Source organism: Achroia grisella, unplaced genomic scaffold (assembly GCF_030625045.1).
Source record: "Achroia grisella isolate CSIRO2021 unplaced genomic scaffold, CSIRO_AGI_Agris_v1 utg841, whole genome shotgun sequence".
NCBI lineage: Eukaryota > Metazoa > Arthropoda > Insecta > Lepidoptera > Pyralidae > Achroia > Achroia grisella.
In genome coordinates this window covers 2,971,452-2,990,729 of record NW_026713039.1, presented here as the reverse complement: position 1 = coordinate 2,990,729, position 19,278 = coordinate 2,971,452, and the positions used below count along the sequence as shown (strand labels likewise).

Below are 19,278 nucleotides of genomic sequence, written 5' to 3'. Positions count from 1 at the left end.
TGGGGACTTGTATTAACTACCCAGCAAGTTGACCTCCACGCGGTTCCCTTTTAAACCATAGTGATAACCAATATTCTTTCTGATAACCATATTTTTTGCAATTCAAAGAACCATATTCTTTGCGAAGTTAAGACAGCGCATGCCAAAATAACTTGCACAAATCTTTCGCCCATTTTACACATCACATAGTCTTTTTAATTTAAAGACGATGTGTTATTCCAAGGGCTAGGTTTTTTTTTATACTACGATGATGGCAAAGAAGCCACCTGCCTATCTAAAGGTAAAAGGATACCGTAGCCTAGGAATATTGCTGTAATGTTTATATAAATCCGTTTAACAGTGTGATAGGGCAACAAACGCCCATATATAATACCGTGGGACTAGATCGCGCTGTGTTAATTGTCCAAGATTATTTATTTATTTTCTTTTATAAAAAGTCGCGTTTTGTTTGTGAGCGGAAAATGGCCAAGAAAGGTCGGAGCTACCGTTATTAATGTTTGCATACTTTTAATGACTAATCCTGATGCCGCATAGCTGAGAATATATCCAAGAATGATTCATTATACGGATGATTGTTTATATCACATATTCATAGAAATGTTTTGTTTTCATTCAATGGTAATGACACGGGAGTTACAAATTGTGCCAACTAATAAATTAACTTTTTTAATGATAATGGAATTATGCTCTAACGGCTTCAGCTGCTCCAGTTGAAGGTGATAAAATGCGCATAAAGTTAGTTTTTAGTGGCCTAACCCTTGAGGGGTATCACCACCGTCACATGTCGATTATCGGCATCGCACATGTGACAATCTTGGTGGATCATGCGTCCATAGGTTACGGTAACCGTTTACCATCAGATGGGCCGCATGCTTGTTTGCCATCTACGTGGTATAAAAAATATGCAGATTGAGTTGCATGGAATTCTGTATGTAAAATCGTCATTTTTGAAGTTAGAACGATGAAACTTTTTTATTATAACTTTTTTATTGGGTTAGATTATTAAATATTTTTCATTACTTGGTCCACGTCACTATTTTACGCGAACGAATGCGTGGGTACAACTAGTTAATAATAAACGCGAAAGTTTAATTATAAGTATTAGACGATTTGCTATTTGCGTAAAAGAAAATTAACTTTCCACGTTTGTTATTGTGTTTCTTTTTAAATGTAGCTGCAATCGATTTTGTTTGTGTTTGAACGCTGTAAGTAACACACGGCAGCCTATTTTCAGGTTTACCGTATACGTACAGTGAATAGTACTGTGTGCGGTCTATTAATGGAGTTTGCAGTTCAAGGCCGTGACATTGAAGCGTTTTCATTACGTTTTCCCACTAGTAACAATAAATTGTCGCGGATTTTGATGCCTGTTTACTCTGTAGTGGATTACTGTAGTTTTCTCTGTTGATGACTAGGTCTCCGCCCGCGATTTTGTTCGTTGGACCGTGATGAGTCGGGAATAAGAGTAGTATATGTCGTCGTAATAAGTAATAATAATCGAGGCGTGTGTTTAACACGTGAATTTTGGTTTTAGAAATGTATAAATGATATAAGTATAAATATATAAATTGTTTAGTAAAAATATACTGAATACTGATAATATTGCTCGGCCTTCTGGTCATATCAGTCATTTCCTCTGGCGCATAAATATTAACTGTAGTAACGTAATGTGGTAATTGTTTAATACAAAATAACGTAAACAAACTAAAAACAATGTATATCTATAACAATGTATATACGGCTGTAATAAAGTCATATCGAGTCACAACGCGAGCTTTAAAGCGTTTGCGGCCAGGGTCCAGGGTCACCAACATGCTGCCCATCTTGCAGGAGGACTACTGGCCGAAGAGGGTATCGGCGCTACCGTGGCAGATTGCTGTCGTCGGTGCCGTGACCATAGATACAATTTGAATTTATATATTTTATTACTAGCTGACCAAGCAAACGTTGTCTTGCCTTATAAATTAAAATTGCCTTAGGCCTTATAAATAAAAAATAGGGGTTAGTGGTAGAAGGCTGAAAATTTAGGGTTGATTGTATTTTTCAATGCTAATTCATAATGAAAAAAAAAAAATGTTAAAAAAGTAAAAAAAAAATTTTTTGGTGATGTCATCTTAACGCTTATGAGTATAAAAATAATTATAAACCTATTCTCATACCTACTGAATATACATATAAAATATCACCAATCGGTCAAGCCGTTTCGGAGGAGTATAAACACAAAACCTGTGATACGAGAATTTTATATATTACATTACTTCTTATGTATGTTAGTCAATAGTATTAGGTAGGTTAGGTAGGTATTTGTAATATGGGCCATGTAGCTTGAATTAAATAAATAAATAAAAAATGGGGAGTCACAGGTTAGCAATTATCAACATCATGGTGTGACAACACTTGACATATCCACATTTTATTAGTTCCTCTAGTTTTTCATAGTGGTGGTATTATGCCTTTTATTTGTTTAATGGGGTTAATAGAAATATATTTTCGGGTATTAATTGACGGCCTCAGTGGTCTAGCTGTTTAGCACAGCGCCTTGCTTCCGATGGTCCCAGTTTCGATTCCTCGCACGGCACAAACATTAGTTATAATTGTTTTTTTTATACTACGATAATGGCAATAACGCATACAGTTCATCTGATGGTGCGTTGCCGACTCTTATCATTTGAATTCATGTGTATTATTGTTTCTGTCTAGGTGTTTTGTATGTATAATAGGTATGTATTTACGAAAAAAAAATCTACATGTTATCTAGTACCCATAACACAAGAGTTTAATTTGGGTCTAGATGGTGCTGTGTAAATTATCCTGAGATTATTATTATTGTAAAAAAAACTAAAATATATTGTTTATTTATTCTCCAGGAATCCAACACGCAATCGGTGGTCTCGCGTCGAAACCAGAACGCGATCTGCTCATGCAGGACTTCATGACGGTGGAAACGACGAACTTCCCCCACGAGGGATCGAACCACACGCCCGCTCACCACTACTCCGAGTTCAAGTTCAAAACGTACGCGCCGATTGCATTCAGATACTTTCGAGATCTGTTCGGTATACAGCCGGATGATTTCTTGGTGAGTTGTCGTGATTCTTAATTAAAAATTCTATATCCACTGCTTTGCCTCATAACAAAATATATGGTATTTTGTTATGGGGACATAATGCTATGGAAATAGGTAAAGTAGACAAATCTGTTTTGTTGTCTAATTCTTCTTACCGCATAGCGGCAGCAATAAGTCGACTCGCCAATTTAGAAAAATGGGCATCTCATTGCAACTTGGAGTCTATTGTGATGTAGAATCTAGAAACACAGTATCATCAACAAAATTTATAGGTTTATTGTCCAATACCATTTTAATCTATCTGCCTTAAATTAAGGAGCATAAATTTATTACACTTAGTTCCGTTTGTAGGGTGCAGATTAATCAGTGAAATTACAAGGTAAGTGGTATGACATCTTAGCCTCTGCAATGGCAACGCTATATATGTAATAGGATGGGAATGACGTGTGATTACTACTAATCTATAGTGTAATATGAAGAATCAAAATCTGTGGTCGGGTTAAACAAAATTATTTTTTTATATTACCTTTAGATAGATAGAAGGAATATAAATTAGTAACTACATAAAACAAGCAATATAGAAACTTAATCTAGCATTTAAAATATTAGTTGGCTTATCCAAATGCAACATCTAAATTAAAAACCTAGTTTTGATTGGATATATGGGTATATTCCAGATGTCAATGTGCAGCGCGCCACTCAGAGAACTGAGTAACCCGGGCGCATCCGGTAGCATATTCTACCTCACGAACGACGACGAGTTCATCATAAAAACTGTGCAACATAAAGAAGGGGAGTTTCTACAGAAACTATTGCCCGGATACTATTTGAATCTCGATCAGGTAAGAATTCAAATTTAGATAATTATTAAATATCTTTGATTGCCAAATATTAAATTGCCTGGTTTTGCAGGGGTGCTATAATTTTGGGATCAATAATTGTAGTACAAACTAGTAGCCATCTAGTGACGATAAATGTAAATAAAATATTTATACACCGCCATCTATTATTTTGTTACTTAATTAATTAACAATTGTAGATAGCGTATTTAACATTAATATAGAAAATATGCTCGCAGAAAATTCGAAATAGTTAAATTTCAGGAAGAGGTTTTGTTTGAGTATTTTTTTTTAAATATTTTTAACCTATATGTAAACACGTTTAACGACATATTCCATGAAAATTTCATCATAATTCCTCCAGCCGCATTTTCGTTAAAGTTAACGACACACATAAAGACTAGCTTTATTTTGATTGTTGATTTCATTATATGTTCCTGAAGATAAAAATCGTATACACTCATACATTTTAGTAAATAACCATATTGTTTATGAGAACAGTTTCTAAGTCATTGTCCCAGTTACAATCTCTTGTTGCCATCTGTGTCAATCGAGCCATAGTAATTTATCAAATTTAAAATATTTTTTCTAATTCTATAATAAGTAATGAATGCTAATGATTTATTTATTTGTAAAATTAACATTTTTTCTTTACAATTACTATTGCAATTTAGAAATTTATCTATCCTTAACCTATTATAGTTTTACATGATATTATTAAAAATATATATACCTGAATCATATATACTTGCTTTTTATATATAACATACTATGTTTATTTACTTTGTGAAACGTTCCGTAGTGTATGATCAAAGACATCAGTAACTCTCCACAAACAAACATTGTCATAAGTACGTTATGGTGGGTTATAACCACTATTTAGTTTAAACTGAAGAAATTATATTTCCGTCTATTTCCTATATACATATATTATATTATTTCTCCAGAAAGTAATGAGTCTGTGTTAGTTGCTGTTGAATTCGACACGATGGGCCCACCTGACGTCATTCTCATTCTATCATCCTTAATTTGTACGTTTGTACGTTCCTACGTTTACCGCTAGCTCAAGCGAATGCTCCATTAACAAAAAAGGTTATTTATTAATGGTGCATTGGACATGCGTACATGGATTTGAGTAGGGGGAAGGGGATTTTAGTAATGTGAACTAATAATCCTTTGCTAGCTGCAAGAAGCTGTACCATGTCGATAAATTGTCATTTACCAAGATGGGCTAACTGACCTGACTTCATGCTCATTTTGTCATCCTCCATTGGTGCCCCGCCAGCGTAAACCAATAGCGCAAGCTAGTGCAACATTCCATTATCATTCATACAAAAAATAGCCCCTAGGTTTGAGATAGTCTCGCAATTTATCATACTATCGTATTTCTTGTACTATATTTAGAGTATTAATAGAAATCTTAGGCTGGATACAGATATATGCGGCATTCCCGGTCCGCCCCACTCCCGGCCCAGGCCGGTACGATGCGCCACGCTAGCGACCAACTCTCGGGCTCGGCTCAGTCCAATCAGGTAGACGCACCTGTTGACGACCTAGGCATCACGCAGAGTTTTGCATATTATTTCAATGTAGAATCACGATGTAGCCGGCACCTAGTTTAGTGCTTTTTTTGTTTAATTAAATAGGGTACATGCCGATTGTGTAAAATATAAAAATGTATAGAAATAACGGAATTATCTACGCTTTGATTCACTATAGTGACGTCACTTTGCATGATTGTTCATTCAAACTAGTGAGTCAATGTGCGTTGACCCCACTGCACCCCGTCCCCCGCTCCCCTATTTGACTTTACTAGTAAAGACAGCGATGAGACAATGTAATATGGATTCTATTCCACATAATTAGCATCTCATTTGGACCGTTGTGCGTGTAGTACAGCGATCTGTCGTTGTATCATTTTAATAGCGCGGTTTAGGCGATCAATAATGTGATTATACCTTTCGGATTTATACGAGGACAGACCTGCACTTGCTCCAGATTTTTTGTAAATATTTTTAATATCTTCTCTCTCTCCGAATTACAACTATAGAAAAATATAGGCGAGATGGGTCTGAAATTGAGTGTCTAAGTGTTTAGTAAAAAAAAGCAAACACCCGCTTCCTACGGCGGTAGCTTGTTTTAATTTAGGAAATTTTCGCATGCAAAAATGTGTTTATTAAAAAATAAAGTAAATCTTATAATTTCCCCATTCCTGGAGAAATTGCGGGGCCAAAAGAACAACAACAATTATTATTTAAAACAACTAATTTCGTTTTTTAATTGCTTCTTTATTCTAAATCATATCCAATTAAAACTCTTCTGAGGCTAACTCTTAATTTCTCTACTCTACAATATCTTTAATTAGCCACAATCACGGCGCTAGACCACTATGTGTATTTAACACTTAAATAATGATCCTCAATTTCATCAGCCGGAAGTTGACCTTAAGCCGTTCCATAAGCCTTACGCGAGTTGAAGCTATAAAGGCCAGCTACGGCCAACAGCACTAGAGTAATCTAAAAAAAATCGTAAATGACGTCACTTGTTAATGTTAAACCTTTTATCCTCTCATCTGCGAAGGAGCCAATTATTCGACTCGGACACTATAGCCCCATCTGTGGGAAATCGAAATGATCTTTATTCAAATAAACTCAATACAAGCACTTTTGAATAGTCATACTTTTCGGAACGCAAATTCATCACAAGAAGAATGAGCAAGAAACTTGTATGTTGGTTTTTTGAATACATTTTTTTTTTAATATAATAGTGAGAAGCCCTGTAATTGGTCTCACAACAATGGGACGTTAATGTCATTTTGACAGCTGACGGTTGAAAGGTTATAAATGTTATGAAAATCCATGTACTAGTGTTTTTGGTGTTTAAATTTGTCAGAGAAGACTTGTACGGCTGATTAATTCATGATATACAAAAAAAATGGTAACTTCATATTTAGAAGTCATACTTTCTACTTCATTAATTATACAATATTTAATCAATTTGTACTGTATTTAAATAAATAAATAAATTGCTAATTTGCGCTTCACATTTAATTAGGCCGTTCCCGCCATTTTTACAATCAGCCTCTGTCAACTGCACAGAGTACGTTATGAACAATATTAATTATGCCAAAGACTATATATACTACACAATTATAATAAAAGTTCGATAAGGATAATAATATTTTTGTAGAAAAACTTAAAATTCATACCGCTTTCAATATTATCTGATTGCACTAAGAATGAGTGCGTAGCGGTAATGTTGATTATATATAACACAATAATAAGTAAAAACTTGTTATTGCGTAATTATTTATATAACGAAAAAATCTATTCAAAAGGGCAACACACAAGTTTCTTGCTCATTCTTCTTGTGATGAGTCTGCGTTCCGAATGAGTGGTAGAATAAAAAATATGACTATTCAAAAGTGCTGGTACTGAGTTTATTTGAATAATCTTTATTCAAATAAACTCAGTACTTCTATTTCTAACATGACTTAAACCAATAAAACCCAACTCAGTTTAAGGTGCATGTACCCTATTGATGACGTCATTAATTCGAGCGTATATTTCGTACCCTGAGTTTGTTCGCTTGCTGGCTGCCCACCCCGCCGCCGTTATTTGTCGTAAAGCGATCCCGATGTTTTTTTTTTTAATTTCACCTTGTAGCTTTTATATATAGTGATTAAACATAAGAATAAACCCCTTATTATGTTATCCATAAGAACGGAAAATGTTTGATATTATTTTGTTACTTCAGTTAGAAGATTTAACGGAGTGAGAGAGATACAGAGTGATCGTTGTTATCTTACTAATATTATAAACGTGAAACTTTGTGAGTATGGATGGATAGATGTTTGTTACACTTTCACACAAAAATTACTGAACGGATTTTGATAAAATTTTACATAGTAATATAGCTCATAATCAGAATAACACATAGGCTATAAATTTCACGCAGGTGTAACCGCGGGCACAGCTAGTATTAATATTAGTATAAACATATATATGTATAATAGTATTAGTATAAACATATACATGTGTATGTATTAATATGTATATTATAATGTTTATTAGAGGTTTGCTAAAAAAAATTATAAAATGGTTTGGGTGGTCATGGGAGGTGGTAATATCAGTTACCATTAGATGAGCCGTGAGCTGGTTTGTCCCTTGTACTATAAAAAAAAACTTAGTTCCTTTAACTTTTGTAATTGGTATAAATAATGACATCGTAATAATTTAAAATGTGTATAATTATAATAACTAAAATTGACATCCTCTCAAGAACATATCGTCGGATCTTCGCTAAACTCGACCGAGGTAGATTTTGAGTAAATGTCCTCTGCGTGGAGTGGTGTTTAGTATACATGTATTTACTATATTCCAGCTAGAAGCCTCTCCTACATATGTTTCTTTATATATTTCTTGTGATCATACGGCCCAAAAGTGAATCTGTTCGATTCACACTTGGCACATTTTCGGAAATAGACAATAGTGTCAATATTTGATAAGCTGCAACATAATTTGGATATTAGAATATATGCTGTATAAATAGAAATCATAATTTTAATTATGAAAAGAGTACAATATTGTTTGTTCAACTGCGTAAAGCATATAAAATTGGTGCATATGCGTGTATTGTTCCGGTTGTTTGCTATCATTTGGGTTAAACACATTGGTTTCCATTCATTTTGATTGCGATTTCGTTGGTGCGAAATGTTCTCCTAGGAGCTGTAATAAGGGTCCATACATAAATTACGTCACACGTTAAGGTGTTGGAAGGAGGTTGACAGAATGTGACTGTGTGACTATGAGTGGGAATTCTTTGTCACACAATGTCACATTTTGTCCTCTTTAATGTTTTAAATTTCTTGAGGTCACATTTTAATCTATACTTATAATATTATAAAGCTGAAGAGTTTGTTTGTTTGAACGCGCTAATATCAGGAAGTACTAGTTCGAATTGAATAATTATTTTTGTCTTGGATAGTCCATTTGTCGAGGAAGGCTATAAGGTATATAACTTTAGCGTAATGTTAAAGCCAATTAGCGTAGCTTAAAGCCTTCCTCGACCAATAGGAGCGGAGCTGCAATGAAAAATATTATAAAAGATGGTGAAATGAAATGCAGACGAAGTTGTACAGGTCAGCTAGTGTATAATATATCTAAATGTGTGTCTGTGAATAAAATATATAAAATTTGAACTAAAAATATTTTCAATTCAATCTACTATTTTAGTGCAAAATTGTGACGTCCCACTAGGAGGGGAGACTCCCACAAATGTGACCACCTGTGACAATGACGGTGAAGGGATCAAAAATCAAGAAATTCGTGATATAATTTCGCACAATGTCGCTTGAAATATTATGATGTTTTTATGGATGATAATAGAATGGTGCACCCGCCTGCGCTAACTGTATATGCTGGCGGGGCACCAGTGGAGGATGATAGGATGGGGGTGAAGACAGATCAGTTAACTCATCGTGACTATTAACAACGGTTTCCATGGGGTCTCGAGGAGATCTATCTGATATAGTACATTAATATATGACGTAAGGGAAAAGTTCAAGTTGCACGAGTCAGCTAGTATGATGTAATATTGTTTTATTTCCCTCAGAACCCGCGGACGTTACTACCAAAGTTCTTCGGCCTGTACTGCTACCAGTGTAACAGTAAGAATGTACGGCTGGTCGCAATGAACAACATACTACCGTCCTCTGTGAAGCTTCACCAGAAATATGATTTAAAGGGATCCACGTATAAAAGGAAGGTTAGTAGTCTGCTAAATGTGATAAAGAACTTTTTAAATGGTAGATCACGCTATATGACGCTAGGTTGTGCAACATGACTGGGCCTGCTCGAACAGGGGGCAGAGGATAGGCTGCGGTAATTTCTAACAGTGGGCAAACTAGTCTAAATTCAACGTTAAATCTATACAAACGTGTGTATATATATATCTTATCTTATATATATATATATCTGTCTGTATATGTAAGATAAGAAAATCTATTATTAGGCCGACTTACATGAACACATGAACTCTCATCACAATGATCGTTATAGTTTTTGTCTGTATGTGTTAATACTAGAAACAGTTTAACCAATTTGTATTTGTTTTATTCCAATCGTTGGTTTATAAACATAAAACATGCGGTTTCAACTATTAATAATAAATAATCTTCTGTAGTTCTGTCCGTCTGTCTACTCACCTTTTGTTGTTTAAACCACAAAACCAATGTTGAAGAATTTTTATTGTTTAGTTACTGATATGAAAACTATACGAGCTTTGTAATTTCCCAATATTATCACTTAGGAAGAAAAACGAATTTATAAATTTACGTTTGTCAGATTAATCGGAATAATTTGTTCCATTATCGGTATGTATGTCACCGGATAGTTTGTTACAAATACAATATCACGCATAATGTTTTGCAGGCAAACAAATCAGAACGACAGAAGTCATCGCCCACTTACAAGGACTTGGACTTCATGGACCACCACCCCGAGGGCATATTCCTCGAAGCGGACACATATACCGCTCTCACGAAGACTATGCAACGGGACTGTAGGGTCTTGGAGAGTTTTAAGGTGAGTCACCTTTACTGATAATCGCCTTTTACGCCATCTTTACGAAATTTATATATTGAAATTTAAAGCGCGGGTAAAACCGCGAGCATACCTAGTTAATATTATAAACGCGAAAGCTTGTGAGTATGGGTGGATGTTGGATACTCTTATTTGAAACTTTATAGTAATATAACTTATACATTAAAATAACATGAAGGCTATAAATTTCACGCGTGTAAAACCGCGGGCACAGTTAGTATGCAATAATATTATTTCTTATGATATAGGTTATTATTTCACGCGTGTAAAACGCGGGCACAGTTAGTATGCAATAATATTATTTCTTATGATATAGGTTATTAGTAGACTTAAATTAATAAAACAAAATTTTTTTGTACGTCCACAGATTTTGTAGTCCCATTGTTACCTCTTTGTCTCGTTTATTGTTTAGAGGAATAATAAAGAGTTCATTCATTCATTCATTCACAGATTATGGATTATTCACTGCTAGTCGGCATCCACAATCTGGATGAGGCGCAGCGTGAGAAGACGGAATCAAGGAAGCGGACTGACTCCGGCCAAAGCGATGATGATGCTGAGGGGGAACCGAAACGTAGCGGACTCAACCGGACCAGGTGAGACGTTATATAATTTCTTATAACTGAAGATATGTGATTGCCCCCCGGGCAAAAACGATACTGCTATGGCTTATTTGCAGCTTTATGTCATTTCGTATAGCTGAAAATCTGTGTTTGCCCGCCGGGCAAAAACGATACTGAGCTATGGCTCATTTACACCGTTATGTCATTTAGTATAGCTGAAAATCTGTGTTTGCCCGCCGGGCAAAAACGATACTGAGTTATGGCTCATTTACACCGTTATGTCATTTCGTATAGCTGAAAATCTGTGTTTGCCCGCCGGGCAAAAACGATACTGAGCTATGGCTCATTTACACCGTTATGTCATTTAGTATAGCTGAAAATCTGTGTTTGCCCACCGGGCAAAAACGATGCTGAGCAATGACTTATTTACACCATTATGTCATTTCGTATAGCTGAAAATCTGTGTTTGCCCGCCGGTAAAACGATACTCAGCTACGGCTTTTGCACTGCTGTAGCACACAATGCACAAGGTCCTAATATATCTATGTGTGATTTTTTATGCATTTGCGTTATTTTTAATTAAGATTTAAGAGCAATTTCACATTAAATTTGTTACGTCATATAACACATTTTTTCGCAAAATATTCAATATTCTTTATTGCACAAATAATATAAAGATATTATAATATAAAATATAATATAATATAAATCTATTGCCAATATAATGCATATATAAAATATACAACATCCTTATTTATAAAAGCAAATTTTATACATATATTCATTTCACTTTTGAGTGGGTTTGTCATAATTTTTTAAATCGTGTAAATATTTCGAAATGCCATAACACTCCAATTTGAAATATATTTATATATACTGTTACTGTAATATTATGAAAAGGCTCTTAACATATTTATTTTTTACTTCTATGTTGCACAAATTATATATTACACGAAACAATGTTCGAAATCAGTATATGTTTATGGAAAAAGGATTTGTTATATTAAGTAATGATTACGCATTTATTTATTATTGTTCTGACGATATGATTGTTAGGTAAGAATTTATTGTATTTTTTTTTTGGTGGCGGTAATGTATATACGGTTTTCAGGTCAGAGCAACTCAAGGAGGATTTCGGGACACAAGTAAAACGAACACAGTACGATATTTACTGTTTCTATGCTTGTAACTAACTCTTGTGTGGTGTTTCTCTCGATTCTAACCTGTATTGAAGTGATGTCTTAAGGTTCAATTTGCGTTACACTGTACTGATGCAGCAAATAATTTCTGTCTTATGTAGTGTACTTACCCGCCTCTAACCTGTATTGAAGTCATGTCTTAAGGTTTAATTTGCAATACACTGTGCTGATACAGCAACTAATTTTATTAGTATCCGGTTTTAAACGACTATGGAATTTCTATAATGTTATAAATACATTTATAATTGACCCTTTCGACCGTAGTTCCCCTAAAAAAACTTCTAAAGTAATGAAGAATTCTCATGTCACGATGTTAGTTATCATACGCAGCCGAAACGGCTTGACCGATTTTTTTAAATTTTATATGCATATATCCAGTAAGTCTGAGAATCAGCTGCTATCTATTTTTTATACCCCTCAGTGCTAAGTGTTGTCCACGCCTAACATTTGTTTTTATTTTATGATCTTTCTTTTTATTTTTTAATGCGACATTAAACATATAACCCTAAATTTACACCCTTCTATCACCAACCCATATTTCTGAATAGCGATTTTAATTCATTTTCTATGGTAAAACAACCTTTGTGAGATCAGCTAAGTAATAAAATAAAAACTATAAATTATTGAAATATAAAGTACAGTGTGGGGCAAATTAAATCTGTAAGGGTAGATATTAAATAAAAAAAACGTAACCTCCTTCTAAAACAGATTACAAACTGTCCTGAAGCTAAATGTTCTACTACCATACTACTAACATACTACACGAGTACTTGTGTAATTGCATGGATATGTATGTAGAGATACAAATTGGATGAGTGTGTGTAGGGGTGTGTGAAAGCATGTATTTTTTTATGGATGATAATGGAATGATGCACCCGGCTGCGCTAACGGTTTACGCTGGCGGGGCACCAGTGGAGGATGATAAGATGAGCATGAGATCACGTCAGCCCATCATGACAAATTCACCAGGAATTTGTCATGATTGCTTCCAGGGGGCACCGCGTGGAGGTCAACCTACGTTGTTAGCAATGGAGTCATCAGGCAACATTACTGACAACTCTCTTTCTTTCCCAGTGCATGTATTGTGTGTAGTCATTAATGTTATACAAAAATATATTTGTGATGTTTAATATATAATGGCAAATAAGCAGAATGTTCACACGATGGAAAGTTCATTTATACTACATAGGTGGTATACGGCCCATGTGATGGTAAACGGTTACCATAGCATATGGACGCCTGAAATACCAAGGAATGCAATGCGGGTTCCGACCCTTAAAATTCAAAACTAAACTGAGAACTAAGTGGTGACTGTCCCAAAAATAACACAATAATACTTTAACAATACCATTATAAAACTTGAGATGTAACTTATATATGCTATTTGTAATCATACATACAAATATATAATTTAATACTAATAACCAAAGCCTTGCTTGCAAATGTGATACTTCAAATTATTTTATATATAACTAACTGATACATCATACATTGCCGTTGCAAAATATCGTGCAATCCTCCATGGTCTATAAAAAGAGCAACACGCAAGTTTCTTGCTCGTTTTTCTTGTGATGAGACAGCTTTCCCAATGAGCGGTAGATTAAAAAAATGTAATTACTATTCAAAAGTGCTTCAATGTAAGTTTATTTGAATAAATGATTGTCTATTCTATTCTATTCAATTCTATTGATTTAGCGCACCATGTTAATTAGCACCCAGACCGATACAAACAATCATACAAATGTTTGCATCATGTGAGCAATCGAACCCGCGACCATCGGATGTAAAACAGTGTGCTAATTCGATAGAACTACGAGGACGAACGAAAGGAAATATTTTATAAGACATTTGAATATTTTTTCTGGATTTGAATATGGCAGATTTAGGTTAAGCTCTGGCAGTTTGTTGTAATAATTTTGTTTGTTGTGCCCAGGTCCATAAATCGTCAACGGTTGGTTGCGCACTCCACGGCGATGGAGAGTATTCAAGCGGAGAGCGAGCCCATTGACGAGGAGGAAGATGTGCCGTATGTATTACTTGTACATAAAAAAATAGCAAATTTATCTTTTATGTATTACTTTACTTACTTTTACTTATATATTACTTATCTATAGACGGACAGACAACGACGGCGACTTTGTTTTATACTATGTAATGATTAGAAATTAGGATTAAGATAAGATGTTGTTTTTGTAAGTTCAGTGTATCGAAACAATTTCATTTTCAATTCCAGCCCCGGCGGTATTCCGGCGAGGAACGCGCGAGGGGAGCGCCTACTCCTGTTCCTGGGTATCATCGATATACTGCAGTCTTACCGGCTGCGGAAGAAGCTGGAACACACGTGGAAGAGTATGATACACGACGGGGTGAGTATATTCACATACCATTTATTTTTCGAGTTCAATAATAATAATAATAATTACCATAGACAATTCGCATAGCGCCATCTAGTACTAAATAATTATACAACTGATAGATATACTAGTAGAGTACTAAGTATTTCTATCAATTGTATAATTATTGGTATTGGATGGTAAACGATTACCCGAGACGCCTGAAACACTTTCCTTTTTGTTGTTCAGAATATTGTTATACATAACACAGTATACCTTATAAATAACGTAGTGTAACTCAGTATATACATTGTTTTTGTTGGATTTGTTTAGCAAAATCACTGGCTGTAAGTGAAGCCTTTGACAAAATACAATCCGTACAGTAAAGTGTCACTTGCCGAAATATGACGTCACAGATCTACGACATGTTTGCGATTGTGACACACAATACATGATGGCCTCGGTGTTCTAGCGGATTTACTTCCGATGGTCGCGGGTTCGATTCCTCGCACGGTACAAACATATTCATGAGTATGATTGTTTGTATCGGTCTGCGTGTTTTCTATGTATATTATGTATTTACTAAAAAATCTAAGTATTTAAAAAAAGATTTTAAAAAATCTAAGTATCTAAGTATATCAATTGTCTAGTACCCATAACACAAGCTCTGCTTACTGTGGGACTAGATGCCCCTGTGTTAATTGTCCAGGGGTTGTTTATTATTATTATTACTTGACATTCTAATAATTTGCTGGCTATTTTTTTAATATAATGTTGTTACGAGACGAGTCTACCGCCTTCTCCCGTCTGTCATCACCTTAGTCAGATTTATTTGGAATTTTTGGATCTGCGGTCTCCATCACCAGAGTGTAAGAAATTAAATTGTGACAAGGTTTATCTGGTATCGAATAGATTTGAACACAAGACTTTTGGTTTAGGAACTAGATAACGACGCATTTAATAATTGTTTTCTTTATATGTATTTTTTTTTCAGGACACCGTTTCAGTCCACAGACCGAACTTCTACGCGCAGAGGTTTCTAGCTTTCATGGCCAAAACTGTGTTCAAGAAAATACCTTCGTGTAAGTTTATGTCTGCTATGCTATACTATCTTGAACTTTAAATGATGAACTATATGGTTCTTTTTAAAATAACGGAAATATCACATTGATAACAAATAAACATACTTTATTATGTGGTGTACACAAATGTATACTTAACGTAATTTTTATTGGTAGGAAAAAGAAATGGTGTTGAGGAGAATATATTTCGCGGAAACCCCAAGTCGAGAATTTTTAAGCTTATAAACAATAGCTTTTCCTGCCCGTTTTAAGTGAAAGGTGGACTATGTCTGCTCTGTTGATACAATCTGTGTTTACGTTAAATTTCATTAATATCCATCAGCCGTTTAATCGTATGTTGGTAACAAAGAGACGTACAGATATAATCACGCGAACATTGGTTTTGATTCAATTTTGTATACCTTTTTAAATGCCACATTTTATGAAGTACGTTTATTGAAGAAAAGTTATCTTTACTGTTTAGGGTAATAATTAGCTAATTAACTATTTCTCTGAGCAGATAACTCTAATGAATATACTATGAAAAAATAATATAGTTTCGACATAGGGTTTATTTTTTGTAATAACTATAAAAAAAAATAGAGTAATATAATTCTTTTTGTTCTTATTATTCTTAATATGTGATCAATCCAGTTGTTTACCATTTTGGTTAGAAATTATTCATCATCACGCTAAAACCTAAGTACAAAAATAGACCCTCTCCAAGTAGTTATAAAATTGATATTTCATCAAAAGCTATTTATGTGTAATACCTAACTTTAATGTGTCTAATTTATTCTCTAATCCACAATAGGAGACGCTGTATTTTGGTAATATATATATGTATATTCGAGGCACTAGATATATTCATATTATATATGTACAAGTTTACTATTGGTTATGATCAAAAGTCAGATAATAATATTCATGAGACTTAATAAATATCACCAAAAGTAAAGTGGAATTTGAAAAGATTGTTTTAAATCTCTTTTTTTTTTATTTGGGGTGTTTGGGTCAGGTGCTTGAACCTGTAACACTGCGACCTACATAGATCTATTGTGCTCGCCCTTTTTCAGAGTTCGCTACCTAGACTCGTCAGGGACAAGAATTGAAGGATATTCTTAGGAGCGAAACTCTCATACAAACTGTACGGTCATGTAATTAATTTAGTATGAAAGGTTTTTTTTATTATTTACTAGCGACCTGTCCCGACTAAGCATGGATGCATTACAAATCTTTGAATTTCTCGGCTTATTCTATACTATAACACGCTAGTATTGGGCATATAAACGTACCTCTTGAATCACTTGTCTATTGCTGAAAACTGCATTGAAAACCGTTGCGTTAAAAGATATAAGCGGATGGACTGCGGCGATGACATTATTATATACTATGGAATAACTATAATTATTTGTATAATATATATTAAATGATAATTTTAAAAGCCCATTACAAATAATCACAGTTCTATACGGGACGTCACTATTTATATAAAAATATACAGTAAAAAGTTATTTTCGCCACCCAAAAGCACATTGTGGAGCTTCCGACGACGCTGTTTCCGAAACGATACGATATTGAAACCTTCAAGAAAAGAGCTTATTCTATTGAAACGTTCTGGTGTTTATGGGCGGCGGTAATCACTTACCATCAGGTCAGCCTCAATCTCGTTTGTCCCTTATGTTATAAAATATATGAATTGACCGCTAAATCATATTAAAATTTCCACTTTGTTTTTTGGTGAACATGATTTAGTTTCAGAGTATTTTATGTTACTTTGACTTCATCCTCTTCATACCCTTTACTAGTAAGTAATAGTAAACACATATACAAAATATATGTTTATTTCTTTATAAAAATCTAGTCTCTCGGAAATAATTCAATAACGCTGTGTAACTTTGTGTTGTAATTTTGTGATGTTTGTTCAGGTAGAGTGATTAGGTAAAATTGTATTGGATAATTTGTTAATTAGTATTTTTTCTTGTAATTGATGATATTGGAATGGTGCACCCGCCTGCGCTAACGGTTTAAGCTGGCGGGGCACCAGTGGAGGATGATAAGATGAACATGAGGTCAGGTCAGTTAGCCCATCGTGACAAATTCTCCAAGAATATATCATGGTTTCCAGGGAGAAATGCGTGGAAGTCAATCTGACATGGTACATTGGTAGCAATGGGCTCAGCAGTCCACATTACTAACAGTCCTCTTCTACCATGTTATTTTGTATGCAGTATGAAGGAAATTAAAATAAATTAATCATTTTTATAGATACCAATGAAATATTGTATAGTGACTTACATAAATAATAGGAAATTAAGTAAACGTTTTTGTCAGAAATGTGGTGTAAGCTATGTTCTCTTATTCATAAAACTCGAATCGTCTATTAAATTCGTTTATCCTTTTCTTCGGCAAATTTTGTATATTTGAAAAAAAGTGACAAAACATTCTTAATATTTAAAACAGTTTTGTAGGTTCCGTTTTTATGAATTTAGGGGTAGAGTTTAGATTGGTGTTTCCTTCACTTGCACAGTACAGGACAATGTTCTGTCTCTTTCATGACGTAATAAATAATTGAAAGTCGAATTAAAATCAAACTTAATGACATTGTGTTTCATATGGATAATTAAGCTTGAACAGACATCACGCCTATAATTCGTTACGGCGTAGCGACACTCGTTATTTTTTATATAATATTAAGTTAATCATCTTTAATTAAATATTAAATATCAATAATTAAAAAAAAACTTCGTTAGACAAGGTGGTAAACATCATATACGTATATTAATATTTACAGAATGATCATGTCAAGATGATTGGCACCGTAATGATGAGTTTGACAGGTTTTTTAAAGTTGTGACTTTGTCACGATTGTGATATTCTGTCACAGTTACAAAATGTTTTCGGCATCCTAGCATACAAGTGTCGTTTAAGTATAAGTTATCTGCAATTGATGTTATGTATGTTTAATTATTTTGCATTAAATGATATTACGTCAGTATAAATGTATTCCTTTGCCAAGTATAAAAAAAAAGCGAGTGTTGCTCACAAAATAACATGGGCGTATTGTTAATTAGTGGACCTCCCCGAGATCAAAGGCAACCACCGCAAGTTCAGAACGCTGGTGACCAGTTACATAGGTACCGTTCGATGCACATGACGTATGTGTTGTGACGTGTGTAGGGGGGCGGGTGTTGGTGTTAAGCGGCGTGATTTTTTTTTATTACCCAGACCCCATTTACATAATGCTATTTGAGCTAAAGAAAACATCGAATAACAGCTAGAAATCTTAAAAAAAAAATACAAAAAGAAAAAAAAACATGTCAATACTCATATCAGTATTAACGTCGGAGTAAATATGTTAGGTATGTCAGTAGGGGCAGCATTTATAAATCAGGTCGTTGTTAGAAAGTATATTGAAGTAAAAGTAAATTGGAGACATAAAAGGTGTATTCAATAGTATAACACAATTAAGAATTAGTATGTCAGCAGAAGTTTTTTATTGTCTATTTTATTTTCCCGCGTTACGCGCCACAGATGCACAATATTGCACAGCACGCAGTCGCAGTAGGATGAGCGGGTCATAGCTGTATGCGACGCTAATACAAGTATGAGTG

At 34.3% G+C, this 19,278-nt stretch overlaps 1 protein-coding gene across 12 annotated transcripts in view; it reads left to right on the top strand.

The window, feature by feature from the left end:
* The window catches only part of LOC131852290 (phosphatidylinositol 4-phosphate 5-kinase type-1 alpha), a 68,453-nt gene that overhangs the window by 22,608 nt on the left and 26,567 nt on the right, over positions 1 to 19,278 (top strand). For 7 of the 12 annotated variants that reach the window (XM_059202963.1, XM_059202962.1, XM_059202964.1 and 4 more), the window contains exons 4-13: positions 2,868 to 3,079; positions 3,745 to 3,909; positions 9,520 to 9,672; positions 10,338 to 10,490; positions 10,959 to 11,104; positions 12,183 to 12,230; positions 14,204 to 14,296; positions 14,504 to 14,636; positions 15,598 to 15,685; positions 18,739 to 18,801. In XM_059202963.1, coding sequence (XP_059058946.1) covers positions 2,868 to 3,079; positions 3,745 to 3,909; positions 9,520 to 9,672; positions 10,338 to 10,490; positions 10,959 to 11,104; positions 12,183 to 12,230; positions 14,204 to 14,296; positions 14,504 to 14,636; positions 15,598 to 15,685; positions 18,739 to 18,801 — 1,254 coding nt within the window. The remainder of the gene's footprint in view (positions 1 to 2,867; positions 3,080 to 3,744; positions 3,910 to 9,519; positions 9,673 to 10,337; positions 10,491 to 10,958; positions 11,105 to 12,182; positions 12,231 to 14,203; positions 14,297 to 14,503; positions 14,637 to 15,597; positions 15,686 to 18,738; positions 18,802 to 19,278) is intronic. The other 5 variants (XM_059202965.1, XM_059202956.1, XM_059202960.1 and 2 more) reach the window with 3 other exon arrangements.